Raw genomic sequence first — 19021 nt, 5'->3', positions numbered from 1 at the left:
ACAATAATGACCAAGAGAAGCAACGCAATACATTGGTTGGGCCCCAACAGTTGATGACTGGGTTCGGGCCATGGTGGAAATGGGGGTGTGGCCCTGGAACTCCACATGAGGAAAATGAGGAGGGATGATATTCTTGCAGAAGATGTGATGGAATGGGCCGAAATGGTTCGTCAGTTATCCGATTTTCCACCAACCAGACCACATACATGTGGGTCATCTGTGGGCTGAAGGGAGGTTTGGGGCGTGCTATGTCTTGGCCTTTGTTACGGTTAGAGGAACCGGAGAAAGACACTTGGGAGGGGTTGCATAACTTTGTAGGAGCAGAGACTGATATACAGAAGGGCATATCCGCTCAATAGGTAGGCACCGTCCACAGCCCTGGAGCTGAAGGTCTTGGTGCTCGCTGTCCGAGCGGGATGGCTACAGGCTCCACAGTGCAGCGTATGAATGGCTCTGTAAACGTAAAAACATGCAGGAAGTAGACGGATGTAAACAGCGTAAAGATGGACACACAAGAAGTACAACTGGGGGTGCGAGACTTGCCTGTTAGACTAAGGGGGAGGGGGGAAGTGGGGAGGGGGGTTCTTGTTACAGTTTTATTCTTTACTTAATTTGCAACACTCCAAATATTTAGTGAATCGGAGGGAATTATATTGGTGCGCGATTTTTTTGTATCCGATGAAAAATCTAATTAAAAAAAATATAAGATGAGAAACGTTCTGTGTGGTAGAGCCAAATCCCATTACATGCATATTTTAATTAATGCATAACAAGAGGCAAAAAGAAAAGATAATGGACAGAATGCTGAACAATATAAACATTCATCCCCTAGTCAAGATCTGGGTTTAACCCATCTTGGACCCAGCCATATGGAAATCAGACTTGCCCCGTTGCCCATGGGAACAGTGCAGCCCAAACTGCCAGGCCCTCTCTGGACACAAGCATCCTGGAACCGGTTTCAGGGTATTTACCCCTCATCTGCCAGGCTAGCCTGAATCCAGTGGCACAGTGAGCACGGGGATGGGACTGGGGATGAATGTTTGCATTGTTCAGCGTTCCATCATCTGTTCTTTCTCCTTTTGACACTTTAAGTGGGAAGGGTATGCCCAGACACGAGTCTCGTGCTCACTGCGCCCTGGAATCAAGCTAAACTGGCTGATGAAAGGAGATACTCTGAAACCAGTCCCAGGGTGCTTTTTTGCAGTCCAGGGAGGACCTGGCTTGGCAATTTGGGCTGAATTATTCCAATGTGGAACAGGGCGAAGACTAATCTGCATATGGCTGGGTCCTAACTGGGGTGGTGTGGTGGAAAAAAAACAAATTAAATCCAGATCTTTGTGACTGGAGATGAATGTTTGTATTGTTCAGTATTCTGCCCATCATCTGTCCTTTTTGCACTAACAAGCCAGACATAAATACTGCAAAAGTTCACCACCAACTCCAAACCTTCAACTGATTCAGAAACCAACCTGTCACAGTGTGAAAACACATCCCAACTCAACCAGACACAAGCTACCCACACACCTCACATAAAAAAAACAGAAGGCCCAATTATTTGGAGTTTTTAACTGGGCTGCCTGTTGCCTTCTCCAGCTTGTCAATCACCAAAATACCTCCATCATTCCCATACCGAAAACCACAAACATCACTGAGAAAAATGGAAACACCTCCAGAAACACCATGAACATTACCAACAATACATCACATGCTCCGAAGTTCACCCACATCAGTAGAAGTCTACCAACTCCTCGTAATTCCATCTAGAAGAGTCGTTTAACGGCTTGCGAAAAACAGCTAATTAAACACCCAATTAACACAAACTTCCACTGACAAAAAATTATTCCACCCCCCAAAAAAAAAACTGTTCTTTGGCAATACCCTCACCGTCAGCTATACGTCTTCCCCCTAAAAACAAAATGCTACACCATACGGCTGAAGTGGAGCAGCACAAGGAGAGAAAACGAAGCAGGATGTTATGCCACTTTGGTTGATTGTGTAATGCAGTGGTTCCCAACCTGTGGTCCAGGGACCCCTGGGGGTCCGCAAACCTACTCAGGGGATCCGCAACTGCTTAGAAAATTAAATAATGTTAACAGGTTAATAAAGTGTACATAAATAAAGTGGCTAAATGTACAACTGAAAGTTTTAAAACGTACTGTAAATGTCAAGGAATTTGAAATTGGAGGCTAAAAATGAATATCTTCAGGTTGATTTGTGAGAGCAGTGCAGGTGCATCAAACAGAATATCATACTGATGATGTGTGGCTTCAACTGAATTTACAAAAGCTCCAACCTTCCTAATACAATTATTTCTTATTTAGATTTGTTTACAAATTAAATAAAATGTGTTATTTGTGTATGGGTCTGATGAATGCTCATTTGTGCATGGTTTCGATTTTCATATCATCAACAATTTTTAGGCCGGGGTCTCCGGCTTCCAGTAATGACTCTGGGTGGGGGGTCCCTTGATTCCAATAATTGCGTGGGGGTTCAAGTAATGATTAAGTGGGAGTTCACAGAAGTCCAAAGATTGCGAAGCACTGGGGTAATGCATACGCCTTCCTAAGGCTGTATCAATATGGCTAGATCGAACAGACAAGGAAAGAACCGGGCAGACATTCCATTCTTCACCCCCAGTTTGCCAAGTACCTATGTTGCCAAGTGGTAATGCCACCTCATGCCTCTTCATACCAATATCCGATTCTCCATGTCTGTGTCACTAATAGAGCACGTGTCATGCCTATTTCCCCTCGTTGCAACTATTTCCCCACCCATCTATTACTCCTCATTTCGGTCTTTCACTTCTTCTGGGTCAAATTCAGATGACAAAAAGTAATTCATGGTCCCCAAAAGTTAGTGCCATGGCTGCAACCGTCTACCACTATCACAAATTAAACCCTGCCTAAAGCACAGATCTTTGTAGCTAACACAAGCCAGCACACCACACCGCCAACACTACACAAAAAAATCCTCCACCAACGGTGGCGCAAGACTACCCAGAACGTGAGAACAAAAAGGCCTCTTCCAAGGTCACATAACTCCCCTCTAGTACAATGCCACAACTTCAATAATAGACCCCAACATCATCCACAATAATGTTCCATCGCATCCACCTTACATAATCCTGAATAATAATATCAAAACACCTCCAGCACCTATAACGTTGCAACACCACTGTTAATGGCAACCTTCTACTACACACAGAGATTAAAAAACACACACAAAAAAAAATCTACACATAAGGGGCGATGTTTAAAATATATAGTTTTGTCAAATAAGTCTGGTGATATACTGGAATCCAACCCCTTCACAAACATGCCACAATACTTCCACCACTAGCTAGATAACACTCAAAAACAATACTTCAGCAACAGTGACATACCACCCTAGAAAACCAGCAACAACTTTAACTGCACCCCACCTAATGCCAGAAAATCTATAAGAAAATGCTGCAATACTTTCAATAACGTAACGAGCTCTGCTAAACAACTGGGTGTATGATTATTATTTTTTCCTGATTCAACCAAATACAGTGGCCAGGCCCAGCGAAGGCGCAATCCCAAGTGTGCCCACCATAGCTAAATTCCATATCATACCGCTTCTGTTCCAGCGAGAAGGGACCACCAACACTTTGATAAGACGCTCAGTGCCTTCCACACTATAAGTAGTGGACATCCCTTCCCCGGGCAACAAGAATCACATGTGATTCAAAATAGTCCAAAGTATTCTGTAGTTCTTTATATTCATCTTCAACCAAAGCAAACAAATCTTCTGAACATAGCCAAAACGTGTTTCGTCACTTCCACTTCATCAGGGCTACAAGCAAACACAGTGTCCTTAACCGAATGATCGTCGCACAGAAATTAGATAATACTATCCCCCGTGCAGTACAGCATCAGAGTTCCATGTCCTGTTGTGTCAAACTTACAGAAAACAGACCGAACCACAAGCTAAAGGCAGGTCAAGCAGCGTAGCAGAATGGTGTATTAGTGCAAAATAGTAACACAAACAAGCAGAAAACATCCCATAATTAAGGTCTCCATCCACCTATTCAAGCACAAACTGCTACACCTAACTCCCAATAAAGTTTTCCTTTCTACATCTCACCTAATGGCCGATTACCCAAATCCGATTTTCATATAACATAGGTCAGAAAGAGCTAAATCAAAAACCTGTGATCACACAATAAGAACATATGTCTACTCGTGTAATTCACACATAACACTCTTAGTATTAATATCGAATTAGATATACCTGTAGTCACAAACAAAACTTGAAAAGGTAGCCCAGTTATTGGAATTATAAATCAGAAATATGTAAATACACACCAACCCAGAAGAAGTACATGGGTATGTTTACTCTTAATAGAAACAATTGTATCGAAAAGGCAGTCAGTGGCGATCCAGACTTCAAAAATTGACCTGGAAGGAGCGATATTTGAATTACACAAGCCATTACAGACCCATTTATGACAACCTCTCTATCGCACTGTATTTTACTTTCTAAGTAACGGATCGAGCCTTCCCTCCATATTAGGGGGTAGTCTAGCACAGTTTCCTTGAAAACTGGTATTGACAGGCATACCTCCAATTTATTTAAATTGTCACCCCAGAGTATGCCCCAAATTTGATATTTTCCCGCAACAGAGGTGTAGGATGGCCTTCGGAATAGCCGTCACATAGCATTATATCACTAGCATACACTGACACAATCAAGTGTGAGTAAACGACAGTCCCCCAAGTGCATGATGCAGTTGCAGACTACATGCCAAAGGTTTCATGGTAGTGGCAAAGAGGAAGACTGGACATTCTTGTCATATGCCACTAGTAAACACTACTGGTTTGGACAGGATCTGATTGATAACAACCCTGGCTATTGAAACTGTATATAACAGCTTGATCATACATACTATCCAAGCCATAATTTCCATCCACTTTAATACAGTGTACAAGTATGGCCATTCAGGTGAGTCGACGAACTCCACTCCTCTTCGTCCAAGAAGGTCCCGACCATGGGGATCTCCAGATAAATATGATGCATTGGGGCAAATACGAGTGTTATGAGCGGTGGACCTTGAGGGATAAAACCTGTTCGTAAGTACCAAGCTCTAAAAATCGTGTGTGTTAATGTATTGGCAATAATCCTTACAAATATTTTACTATCTGTATTTAAAAGGGTCAGTGGGATGCACTTTATTGTGGGTCTTTATAAAGGTAATAACAGTTTCAGGCAGTGTCATTCAACAAATCGGTGGCACCTCGGTATAGGGTGACAAACTCGACTTCTGGCACATGGCTCGTACTGAGCCATGTGCCAGAAGTCGGCCAGCCCAGACACTTTAACTGTATTGCTAACTCCGAAATTACGCCAGTGAATCCAATAGTTGTATTTCCACCCCGTCACCCACTGGGTGGATGTGTAGCCTTGATAGTACCCCACTGTTACCATCTTGCACCTGACAAGAGGCTTACATATGTTCACTTATATGAGGCATATCCTGGCCACCCTCCTCTCTGGTATACATCTGCTCAATAATTAAATCAGTTCAGTTTCCTGACTTTTTACTCATTATTTTGGCCTTGAAAAAAACGTGCCTTTGTGAGTTGTGGACTTTTCTTACACACTTTGTTCAGTGTGCTTCAGTACCTTCCAAAGTCAGTATACTGCTAGGTTAGGAGCCCTTTAAATTTGTATCGCGCTCCCGCCGTCGCGGGAAGCGCTGTGACCGGAGGAGGGGCAGGAGCCCTTTAAATTTGTATCGCGCTCCCGCCGTCGCGGGAAGCGCTGTGACCGGAGGAGGGGCAGGAGCCCTTTAAATTTGTATCGCGCTCCCGCCGTCGCGGGAAGCGCTGTGACCGGAGGAGGGGCAGGAGCCCTTTAAATTTGTATCGCGCTCCCGCCGTCGCGGGAAGCGCTGTGACCGGAGGAGGGGCAGGAGCCCTTTAAATTTGTATCGCGCTCCCGCCGTCGCGGGACGCGCGCGGGCGGCGCCCGGGCGAAGCCCGGGCCAAGGGCGGGCCCGTCCTTCGCCCGTCCTCGACCGGAAGAGGCCGGGCTGGGCCCCCCCCCTAACGTCTACTTCTTCTGCCTGTGGAATCTCCATCAGGGTGCTGTACCAGATATTGTGTGAGTTTGTTACCAAATATGGGGAAAAGAAAGTCTAATGTTCAGAAGGGGGAAGCCGGGTCCAGCTCCCTTCAGTCCTCCATTACTAGTTATTTATCCTCTGTGATGGGGGCCATTGAATCCGAACTTGAACATGTAGAAGAAAGGATTGGGGCTGTCCAAAGTACTGTTCAACACCCCCCCTTGGAACCTACCATCCATATTTCCACTTTTCCAAGGACTGGTCCTTCATCACTGATCTCGCCTCTGAATACCAGCCAGTTGGGCGCCGATATACTCCCCACAACCGACCAAATTAATTCTTCTCTCCTCTTAGCTATTCCTCCTCCTGAAAGCTCTTGCTCTCAGGCCGATTCTCCCCCTTTGAAGAAGAGGAGAGCCGGGAAAAAGCTCAAAAATACAAAAAAGGCCCTGGGCCCCAATAAGAATCTACCTACCTCCCTGGCCCATAGTGACCAACTACCAATCCCCCTGGTCTCCTTCCCCGAATGCCCTCCGAGCAAGGATGCTCCTGAAGATCTTTCCAGTTTTATTGACTTGACACTCAAATCCTTTTGTGCAACTCTTGAGGCAAAAATTTCCACCTTGATCGCTAGGAAGCTCGATTGCTTTTGTAACGATGTGACCAGGTTTTTATCTAGTTTTTTAAAACCAGGTCCTTTATGCTCGGGAATACTTCATAGCCCCGAACCAGCACATCAGTCTACTCCTCCCCCTACTTTGGTATCCCAAGGAGTAAGCAATTTTTTGCCTGATCCACGAACCGTCTCTGGTCAAGGACCTTTCACTGACAACCCTGCATCAGGGCCGATAAGGGAAGTTTATTCCTCTAGATCGCATGACAAAGATCCTACTAAACTTACTAACCATGTAGACTTTTTACATTTACCACCTGCCTGCAACCCGTACGTTCTGGTTCTTTCAAATGTTCCTCCTCTGGAGTGCTCCAAACAAGAAGATACCCATTCCCTAATTAGAAAAGCTGGTCACTGGTTGAACTTCAATTTCAAATCCAATTGTTTTCATAATGATAAGATTCTCATGGCCCGAAGAGTGAGGAGGGTAGGACACTCCAAAGTATTGGAGGAGGGAGACTATGTTGTTTTAAATTTTGCTAATCCTCGTTCAGTAGACAATTTTTTGACCAATTCGGACTACTGTAAAATGTCAACTAACAGGATTCAAATACATCCCCTGTATCATTTTTACGACCCTGTGCTCCTACCAAACCGCATTGTCACTAATTCTAGTATTCGCAGACCAGATTTTGAAAGGTTTCATTTACAGGTAAATGTACCCTCTAGCAACCGGTTCTCGACTCTCAGTCACCTTGACGTGAACGATTGACTATCGGTGACCCACCCCTGCTCTTCTAAAAAGGAGAGACCAAAGGCTGGGAATGTCCACGCTGAATGTATCTGGGACACAGGAAAGCCTGATTTGGACCTGAAAGCTCCTATAAATACTAAAGTTCTAATGTCATGTCCTGTGTCTAGACCATTAACTCTGCTTAGCTGGAACATAGCAGGGCTGCGATCTAAATCTGACAATTCGGACTGGAAAAGCTTCATTTCCTCCTACGATATAATCTGTCTACAGGAGACCTGGTCCAAAGATACGTTCCTCTTGAACGGTTTCACCTCTTTGTGTCAGCCGGCATTAACTTCCCAGATGGGGAGAGCTAGTGGCGGCCTCTTAGTTCTCGTTTCCGTACATCTCCCGCTTTTAAAAGTGTCTTTAATCTGGTCTTCCCTTTATTTTATGGTTGTCCTTGTCTCTATCTGTGGCCAAAAGGATATCCTTATTTTAAACTTTTATAACAATATTCCACGGGGCCTCCTTATGGGTCATTTGGAAGAGGTAACGGATTTTATAGATTCTTCACATGCTTTGCAGAATAGTGACCTAATTATTATATGGGTGGGCGATTTCAACACTCCTCTGTGCAGCAAAGAACACATGGACCTGTGTGCCTTTCCTGCTGAGGGCAGAGAGTCAGTATTTCATTTTAACCACACATCTGAAGGAGATGCCTTAAACCTTTTTACTTGTAAATTTGACTTGGTCCATGTTACCGAGAAATTGGCCCCTGACGCCTGCAATATACCAACCTTTACAGGGAATTTGAGGGGGAGTATTATCGATTTCATACTTATCAGCTCCTCTGATTTTTACGTAATTCAAGAATTCAAGATTACGCCCCACTGTGCGAGTGATCATAACCCCCTTAGTATTATATTGGACCTAAAAATTATTCAGGCATCCAATAATAAAAGCTTGAGCGCTGCTACTGTTTATAATCCAAACTGTGGCATACGTTTAAAATGGGACAAAATAGATCCAAAACTCTTTAACCAGGAAATTGTAAGAAGTAGGTCGGACTCGATTCAAATGTGTCTCTCCCAGCAGTTAGATTCTGACCGCATAGTGCGTGAATTTGAATTTTTAAGCACTGACATTTCACGCGCCTTGGCGGTGGACAGGCCTGCGAAGGGGCCGGCGGCCCACAGATGGTTCGATTCCGCGTGTTCATCTGCCCACAAAAAACTCAAAGATGCACTTAAAGCAGTTCCGCTCTCCCGACAATTAGTTAAAATAGCCAGAGTTGATCATAAGGCTGCCATTGACAAACGGAAATCAGAAATTAGGTCCAGGGCCTGGGGCGATCTTTTGGCTGCATCTGAGCAGAAGGACACTTCTAAATTTTGGAAAGTGATTAATCACTCATACTTTTCTGGTCACCACTCTTTGGCCGATGACTGTCTTATTACTGAGGATGTCTGGTTAACTCATTTTAGGAAAGTCTTCTGTTCAGGATCCTATGAGAATTCGCTTGTAAATTCTTCTGCACTTTTCAATTTAGATTCCAAAACTAAGGCCCCAAACATTATTTTTGACCTCCACGAGGTCAAAAATGCTATTAATAGATCAAGGCAGGGAAAAGCTCCCGGCCCTGATGGGGTTCCCGCTGATCTTTTTAAATCAGAAATTGATCTTTGGGGTCCGCTAGTTACAAATGTTTTGAATAGTGTGGTAAACAGTAACGTGCCCCTTTCATGGAAATCGGCCATTATTGTTCCTATCTTTAAAAAAGGTAATAGACAAGATCCTTCCTGTTACAGACCAATCTCTCTTATTGATTCGACGGCAAAGATTTTAGGTAGAGTGATCTTGTCCCGGTTAGAAGACTGGGTGTCCGAGGCCCATATTTTATCCCCTATTCAATTTGGTTTTAGACCTGGTGTAGGCACAGTTGAGCAAGTTTTAAACTTGCAGCTGATACTCAGCAAATATGTGACAGTCAAAAAAGAGTCTATTCACATGGCTTTCATTGATCTAACCAGTGCCTTTGATATGGTTAATAGGTCAAAGTTATGGCAAATTTTGGAAGCCTTAGGCTGCGATCCGCCTCTTTTGGAGCTTATTAAACGCCTACACACAGACCTAACAATTTCTGTTCAGGTCGGCTCACATGGGCAGAGAACCTCCCCCATCCCGTCAACTAGGGGCGTAAGGCAGGGATGTATCTTAGCCCCTTTTCTCTTTCTGATTTATATAAATGGGCTCTATGATTCACTTTTAAAACATGCAAAGGACATACCGAAGATGGGTCAGAGACACCTTCCAGTTTTATTATACGCTGACGATGCAGTTTTAATTGCCCGTACTGCAAACGGTTTACAGGGACTACTGGATGTATTTTACGATTTTATGCTGAATATGGATCTGAAAGTAAATTACCCAAAGACTTTTGTTATGACTTGTGGCCCACGCAACACTAAGTCTAAACTATTTTCTATGGGAGGGCACACTCTTAATAAGGTCAAAGAATTTTGTTATCTAGGCATGTACATGAGTTCTTCTTTGTCCTGGAAGACACACATTAATTTTAAGCTCCAACAGTTGATAAGGAACAATGAAGCAATTTTTCGCTTTTCAAATAAACTAGGTCACAGACCCCCTGCTCAGTTGAAAACTCTTTATAATTCCAAATGCACTGCATCAGTCCTTTATGGGGCAGGCGTCTGGGGCTTTAATAAAATACCGTCTCTTCAGAGTGTAGAAAATAAATTCCTGCGCAGATTATTGTTGGTTCCAAAATGCACCGCAAACATAATCTGCCATGAAGAACTGGGTCAGTGCTTTTTGGAGGACAGGGTCTTTATGGCTCCCCTACTGCTGTGGATCAAATGTTGGTCAAATCCTATGGCAAGTTTGGTCCAAGACTGTATCACTGACTGTCTTCAATTGGAATACTCAAATAGGATTCCCTGGCTTATGTTTCTGCAAAACTCCTTTGAGAACCTAGGGCTTAGATATATGTTTGATGATCCCCATCTATTAACCACAAACTCTAGGTCTGTTTTGAAGTCTACCTATTCCAAGCACATATCAGAGCTGAGATTTTATAGTTCCCTGAAATTGAAATCTTTTGATTCTTATTCTCGGATTGTGACTGTTCCATGCCTTGAACCCTATTTGTCTTGGTTTTCAAGTTTTAAAATAATTTCCTTTTTAACACTTTTTAGACTTAATCTAATTCATTTTAAGGTAGCTTTCCCTGAACCATGTTTCTGGAAAAAGGATTTACCGCTTTGTCCCTGTGACTCCAAATCAACCCAGAGCACTTTGCACTTTTTTCTTTTTTGCCCTTTATATGCTGCACCTAGAGGGGCCTTTATTTTACCCACGTTACGTCTTTTTAGACCTATTCATTATAAGGAAGCCCTGCTATACCTTCAGAGGTTGCCTAATATCCAAATTTGTCACCATGTATTAGACTTTGTCACAGCTTCTTTACGCATTAGGAAAAGGCCTATTCCTTTTTAAATATTTTATGTACGTATAGTATATCCTTTTAACGCCAACATTTGTACTTTTCTGACTTTGTGATTTTTAATCATGTCTAGTATATCTATCTATGTATGTCAAGGGGTTTCAGTTTGGATGTTCATCTGGTGCTTCCAGTAATGGTTTTTAAGTTTTATTTTACTATTTATAGATTGTGAAATGTGTCTTGGTTTGTACTTTTATGGCAATTGCCGAATAAAGTTATTTGACTGACTGACTGACTGACAGTATACTGCTAACATCCAGAGCATCACTAAATACTTCTATTAGACGTAGACTGAGATCTCTATTTGCCTTATAAAATTATGCAATAAGACCACCCACCATAGGCAGCTCCTCAAGTGACCCAGCCTTAGATGGCCTTAAGAGAGGGAGAGGCGACCACAGAAATACTTCGTCTTTTAAATACTCAGTTAATTTGTGCTGGGTGTGCAAAATCTGGCACCAGAGTTACATCTGGCCTAGAAACAATTTAAGTGTTCCATTATTCTCTTAATATTGATCTAAAAAAAATAAAAAAAATAAAAATGTAGACTACATACATGGAGAAGCTTAGGATGAACCCTCATTACTCGCTTGCTGGTCTCCAGAGCTTTCATGCACATTTTGATTCCACAGCATACATGGCGCAAAAAGGTCAGTCCACTTCAGCCACCTGGTCGCTTCCACTGTGAAAGAAAGTATTCTGCCAGATCACAAAGGCACATCCGGCTAAAAAGAAATGCACTTCAGAGCCAGGATGGTGGACCACTTGGTTTACCTCATCAGTATTACTCTCCATTCTTTATAGTTTTCAGATTATTATAATACAAAACCAATAGGAGATGTAATTGGTGCCACCAAGATACATATCTTAAGGGGTTCTATCACGGTCAAAATTATACTTGCCAGGTCAAAAGAAACCAGTACTGTTCAATTAAAATTAGGCGTGATTTTTATTTTAATTGCAAGCATATGGGTCTTTAAGTTAGTGGTCGATTTTTTTTTTTTTTTTGCTTGTTTGTATTTGACGAGAAGTGCTTGAAATAAAATAAAAGTTACATTTTATACCAGATTGCAAAGATCGTGCCTACTGACTCACTATTTTCCTTATTGGTATCTTTGCTAAGTGCATAGTTTGAAAAACAGGAGAACAGTGTTCGTAACTCGGTGTCAGCAGGAAACTGTTCCAGCTGCCAGGCGGGGCAGCAGTGGTACAGAGTCACCTGAATAATCCTGCCACCCCCCCTTTCTCACTGTCACTGCTCTGGCTGCGGAACACAGATCCAACAATGCCCACATACCATTCACCAATAGTCAAACAGCCTACTTCACAAAACCTACAAATACCAACTCACCACACAATACCAAAACAACGCTGTCAACATAGATTCCAAGTGGTCCAGTCCTGCTGCTAACAGTCCTCAATCTACCAGGGGAGGATAGACAGGACCATACTATTATATAAGAATTCTCTCCTCTCCCTCCGTACTACGATCTAGAAAGCCCCCAATGCCACACAAGTGGCCAAAGACATCCTGGCACCTGGAACAGCAGGGCCCTACTATCAGAGGGAGACAAAATACAACCAACAATGGTGTTAAGCAACACCCCGGAACCAACAATACTCACTGGCATCTTCAAAAGCTCCAGCAACTAGGATCCACTTCCTCTAGTGGCATCCCAGAGACTACTCAAAACCGCACCTTAAATTGAGCTACAGCAACCTTTTAACACTACTTCAAAGAGGTACAGCACAACTTCCAAGAGTGCCACAACAACCCCACAGCCAAAGCTCACACCTTATAATCGAAGGAGACATTTTGCCATGTATGCCCCTAAATGGTGCAAATCCACATTCAGAAACTTCTCCCTTCCATGGCTTCACACATTCCCAACAAGAATTAAAATAATTATATATATATATATATATATATATATATATATATATATATATATATATCTCTATCTATCTATCTATCTCTCGCTCAACTGGGCTACTTCCTTCAAACAGTTCAACCACATAGCTTTCTAGAGTCCAGATGTCACCTAAAAGGTCTGCAATACAAAGGCCACTACTTTGAGTGCTGCAAAACACACAGAAGCGCCCGAACATCTGAACCAAAAGCGCTATAGCTCCATCAACTCAGTCAATAGGCATGAGCTGGCACCAATGGTGCATATAATTCACCTCCAAAAGGACTAAAATACCACCACCAACAGGTTTTCAAAACCACTGCCAACATTTTAATGCGAAGCAATAATGTTCCAATGTAAATCAGCAGAGCTCCAACAGCTTTCTGTATCCACTGTGTCCCAACAATACCTTCAACAGGTTCCCACAACGTTACCTCAAAATGGTATAATACCATTGCCAAAAGTGCTCCAACAATCTCAAACATAATTCACCAATAATGTATACCACAGCAACATAAGCCTAGCACCACCACAAACACTTCCAGCAAAACTGAAGATTTTACAGCACCCCAAAACCACCCAAGAGCATCTAAAGATAATAAACCATAACCAATACCACACTTAATGCCACCCATATTAATTCTGGAACAACTTTTGTTTTCAAAAGTGCTTCATCCTGTGTCAGTATCTTCAATATTGACAATATTACTTTCCAGGAGTGAAAAACCCCAACCTACTGATAATATTCTCACTAAGAGTCCAAACCCCAGTGCCAACAGTGCACTAAAACTCCTGTCAATACAGTACCAACAACTGTACTGCAAACACATCTACAATGTTCTGTCCGCCTCCAACAGAGCACTTATCCCGGCAAAAAGTGTTATAACGACTTAACAGTGCACTAAACACACAACCTCTTCCATCAATACTTGAAATTTTCCTCACCAGCACTACAACCGATACTTAAGTGCTCAAAGAACACAACAGTGCAAAAACAACATGAACAATTCCTAAAATATACTCAAACGTCTCTCTGAATGTTCTCCATCAGTAACCCACCAACCAAGTCCACAAACACAATCTTGCACAACCGCTTCTAACATTGCAAGCCGTGTCTCAATAGCATTCCAACATCTTGCACAACATCCCCACAACAGTGGCCAAGTACTTTCCACAGCACTGAACAAGTCGCTCCAAATACAACACTACGTACTTGAACAGAATTTCAACATTTTTTCCTTTAATATGTCACCATAAGTGTGCCCAGACGCACACGGGTCCTGTGCACACTGTCACTGGAACCAAGTTATACCGGCCTCAGGAGCCCATAACAGGGACCAAAGTTTGTCTTCGGTTGCTTGCGTTCTGGTTCAGGAAGGACCTGGCTTGGCGGTTCGGCTTGGACTGTTCCAATTGAAGCAGGGTTAAGACTGATTGCATATAGCCGGATCCAAACTAAGGTGGCATGGTGTGCAAAATAGCGACAGAATGGGTCGCAGCTCGAGTAATTACCAGGGGCTGAGATCAATTCAAGCACCCCATCCATCACTTTTTTACAATAACAAGTACATCCCACAGCACCAATCACGCCGCTGCAAACGCCACATCACGTGCTTTGATAGATTTTCAACCCTCAAAACCTACCCGTTGTTTTATTAAAGCCCTACCCGAGACTCAATATCACTGCAACAGCTCAAACGCACCATGAGCTTACTATACTGACACCACTCAAACAACTGCCTCACATTGGCAGGTAAGTCCAGTAGCACCTTCAGCATCTCACCAGAAACGCCAAACCAGGTTAAAGTTCTCACCCAAACAACAGCAGAATACAGATCCCACCGCGGCCCAACAACTCGCTCACAGAGGACTCAAGCAACATCCACAACCCCCGTGGCAGCGCGCCGAGCACCGCTAGTCACACCACAGTAGAAACTGAGCTCCAAATTTTGCACACTACCACCACCCACACGACATGTCTGAACAGAGTGAGTACGAGTGTAATATCAGATCTATTTACTCGAGCCGATATTCAAATTAACTCGTGAAACAACCTCCAAGCGGAAAAAAGGAGGAAGGATAAAAAATGGTGTCCGAATGTAATGACACCCTACACAAAACCAGGCTAGCAACAAAAGTGGAAGAAAGTGCAAGTAAGACTGGAGACACTGTCGGCAGGGGGAAAACCCGGGCAGGAGCGGTGGTCTGTTTGCAAAGGAATTTATCACCCAGACTCCACGTTGCAAAATCAAAGAAAGCCGCTTTGCACGCCTCCATCGAACTGCAAGAACACCGGTTACTTTGTACGGACAGAGGAAAGAATAGAACTGCAGAAATGACGCTAATGAGTGGGCTCGAAAGACGGCATTCGCTCCTGTATAGAAAAAAGAAGGGGGTAGGGTTGCCAGGAACTCTTCTGTTTACCTGCGAGTATGCATCTTTTTATAAAAGTTAACATATCTCCGTTCATGCTACCTCACCCCCCCCCCACCCCAGGTAACCACTACCCTCAAAGATATATGCTTTAGGGGACGATGTCCGCTCAACACCGGCACCTAAAATTGATATGGTTTGTGTCGTGTGGCTTGTATTTCGCACGAGCGGCCGAGGGTAATCCGTAGCGCCCGGGTAAATGTTAGGTGTCGGGGGGGGGGGGAAGCTAATCAGTTTAGTTAATGATGCCGACTGTATGTAGGCGAACAGTATGTGAGCCCCCTCTACACATACAATCGGCTTAATGAAGGATAAGGAGGAAGGGACTGAATGGTCCAGATTCTGGCTCAGATTGTCATATTGCACGTGATCGCTCGTACACTGCCTGAGCTATTATAAGGCTGCTTCAAAGTGCTACAAATGAGGGTGGGGCAAGAGGAGAGGGTACATGATTGTTCAAGTTGCTTACACAGCGTTTACTCAAACCTACGGGCGGTTCGAAAAGCTGAGGCGGCATGGAAGAAGTTGACTTTAATGGGAGTTTCCAGTGGCCTCTTCTAACCATGCATTCATTCGTTATCTATTCGGGGTACAACCTTATTAACATGTAAAATGTTTCTGGTATGAATACTTTGGCAACAATACAAGTACTTAAGAAACAGATGAGAGAGAGAGTGCTGTACGATAGCAAAAGGAAACGTAGCGTTACTGAGAGAACGGAGATTATGGCGCTTCAAAGCGCCAAGGGCGAAAATGACGGGTTAGCTGGTTGTTTCTATGGTCGTTTCGTCGCGCGGTCAGTAAAAGGAGGCGGGGCAGGTAAGGATGTCTGTCGGGGTGCAGGGGAGGCAGAATAGTGTCAGGTTGACTAACGCACAAGCAGCCCCCGACGCCAGGAGAAGCAAGCAGGTTCACATTTCACCTGCCCAGAGCCTCAGACGGAGCAACGCTACAGTGCTGAAAAGCAAGGAATTGTTGCTTCCTTTCGCTTGCACCTTGCGTATCGTAGTACCCCACCAAGCAGCAGCACAGCCTTAGAAACCCAAATAGCGTTTTTTAAGAAAATTAAAGTCAACCAACACACACGTTTCCTGCATCGCGAGGAACAACGGTTCGGTGGTGATGTGTTTACTATCCACTTTTTAGGTCTTGTTTTCCTTCCCGGCTCCCCCACCACGCGTTGATAAGTGTCTCACTCCCTCTCAAGCGGGAGCGGAAAGGTTTCGTTTCTTGGGGAAGGGGGCACCGAGCGGGTGCAGCAGCGTGGGCGTTGTTTGCGCAAGAGCTGGGCGTCTGGGAAGTCAGTGCCCCGAGGGAGCCGCCACCACCGCCGCGCGGGTGGTCCCCGGGACTCAAAGGGGAAGTCTTTTCCGAGACGCTCGCCGCGGCTTATGCTTTAACCATCCAGTAAGAGCCGACGTGCGCTTCTCGGTGGGATGTTTACTAGGATTACGTCATTTCCCGGGCACCGGGCTGCCTGGTAATCCCCCTCCAGACCCCGCCGAGGACGCGACGGGTCCTCTGTGACATTTTACTTCGCGGCAGGAGGCGAAGATGGTGGTGCGGGGGCCGGGAAGGGCCTCAACAGCTGGTTCCAATCTTGGCACGGAGGATGCGGGGCCTGGAGGAGCCAATTACCGACTCCCTCTACGCCCCCTCCCCCGTCTGCCAGATCTGGTTCTGGGTGCCACTAAGCCCCTTGTTTATTCGTCCAGACCCCGCGGGAGGAGGCACTGCCACGGTTAAAAGACGAGGTGGGGGCTGTCACCGATAAACACCCACCCCCCCCTGAGCATGGCCGTGTGTAGCGCACGCCACAAGTCAACGCCCCCTAGGGCTAATAAAGTTGAGGTGGGGGCACTTGTACCCCTTTAACCGTTGCAGATGTAGCCAATGTAGTCTCTGTTGCAGCGGAAGAGTGGGGCCCCCGCACTCGGCGTTCCGCAGAAATACTGAATATACTGCGGGAGGAACGGGCGCGGACAGGCGTGCCTATCAGCTGAAGCAAACACCACCCGAAAAACACAAGGAAACAAAACTAACCCAGAAGATGAAATTGAAGACGAACAGCATGTATTTGATGCACTTGGTGCAGCCCTCGACTCCCATGGCGGCGGCGGTGGCACAGGTGGCGGCAGGGGGTCCCGGTGTGTCCGTTAGGTGGTGAGAGTAGTGATGTGAAGCGCTCCCTCCTCTGCCTCGGCAATGAGAACTCTTCAGTTCCCTCCTTCTTCTTCCCCGCCCCTCCCCTCCCCCCTTGCCTCGCTCGGCCCAGTCACAAGGTCCCCCAACGGGGGAGCACCCGCCCCTTCCCCCCTCCGAAGCCCAACACCCTGACGTGGGCGGCCAATGAGGTGAACAGACACGAGGGGAAACTCGCTACAGACGCCAGCACTAGACACGCAACACTTCTCATCACAAAACGCCGTCGGCATTAGGTACCCACTGGGCACGCATCTCTCTTCTGTAGCAACGCACGTCGAAGACGGCCTGCGCTGCACACACCACTGCAGCAACGACAACTCGCATGCAAACAGAACAGCACAGCACATAGCGAAGACATTTCGCTCTGACGTCATCGCACACGTGAACGACAACATATGTGAAAGATAGTTGTACTGACCACTTCATACCCGCACACAACATGCATTCATGCTAACACACAGGTAGGTGTCAAGGGGCAATCGCAACAGCACTTATTCAAAATAAACTGTTTCCAATATGTGTTGCTGTGTTTCCATTCTGTCATGTGTGTGTTGGCATGGATATTTATTGCCTTCGATACATGAAGGATGGAAACACGAATTTACGAGTTGTCTTAGTTTATTTGCAAATAATTTAAGACAGCTCGCAAATATACGTGTTTTCTACCTTTTATGTATCAAAGGCAAAACATATCAGTGCCAATCCACACTTGACAAATCATTATCTCTTAGTATGATAGCAATTAACCAATGTGCTTGTTTTTGTAATCATTTATAACTATCTTAAGACAACAAACGTAGAACAACTCGCAAATATGTGTTTGCCGTCCTTCATGTATCAAAGGCAAAAATATCAATGCCAACCCACACATGACAGAATGCAAATACGCAACACATATTGAAGGCAGTTTGTATTGACAACACCACGCAACTATCATAAACTACACTTCAGTGCCAACACACTGGCAACATAATACAAGCGCCACTTATTGAAGATAAATCTCAATGAAGACATCATACACACCTAAAAACACACATCAGTGCCAAAACATTAAAGGCTGAGCATAACGACAACAGCACTTATTGAACACAAAGTGCACTGATGACATCAAAGACACAAAGATAACACACATCAGTGTCAACACAGATAAAAAAATGCCAGCACTAAACATATTGAAGATACTTTGTATTGATGACTACACACACACACTATCATAAATTACATACATCAGAGGCAATACAATGCAACACATTGTAACCACAACAGTGTTGAAAATATTCTCAGTGAAGACAACAACACGCAACAGCATGCATCAATGACAACCAACATCAATGTCAACTCAAAGAAGACAGTGCAACCACAACAACATTCATTGAAGACAATGCACTCTCACAACACCACTGTTTGAACAAAATGCTCATCAATGTGTTAAAAAAACACAGACACTCAAAATTGCAACTAGACATACAATATGTGTTTAATCAGGGCTGGTGCTGTGCATGGGCAGTGC

At 44.5% G+C, this 19021-nt stretch overlaps 1 protein-coding gene across 1 annotated transcript in view; it reads right to left on the bottom strand.

Moving 5' to 3' along the window:
• Positions 1 to 17531, bottom strand: part of CD81 (CD81 molecule) — a 180286-nt gene extending 162755 nt beyond the window's left edge. The window contains exon 1 of the mRNA XM_069223186.1: positions 17350 to 17531. Coding sequence (XP_069079287.1) covers positions 17350 to 17415 — 66 coding nt within the window. The 5' untranslated portion in view covers positions 17416 to 17531. The remainder of the gene's footprint in view (positions 1 to 17349) is intronic.
• Between the last annotated feature and the right edge of the window lie 1490 nt (positions 17532 to 19021).

Source organism: Pleurodeles waltl, chromosome 3_1 (assembly GCF_031143425.1).
Source record: "Pleurodeles waltl isolate 20211129_DDA chromosome 3_1, aPleWal1.hap1.20221129, whole genome shotgun sequence".
In the NCBI taxonomy this organism is placed as follows: domain Eukaryota; kingdom Metazoa; phylum Chordata; class Amphibia; order Caudata; family Salamandridae; genus Pleurodeles; species Pleurodeles waltl.
The sequence above is the reverse complement of the archived record's forward strand: the minus strand, read 5'-3'. Positions and strand labels throughout refer to the sequence as shown.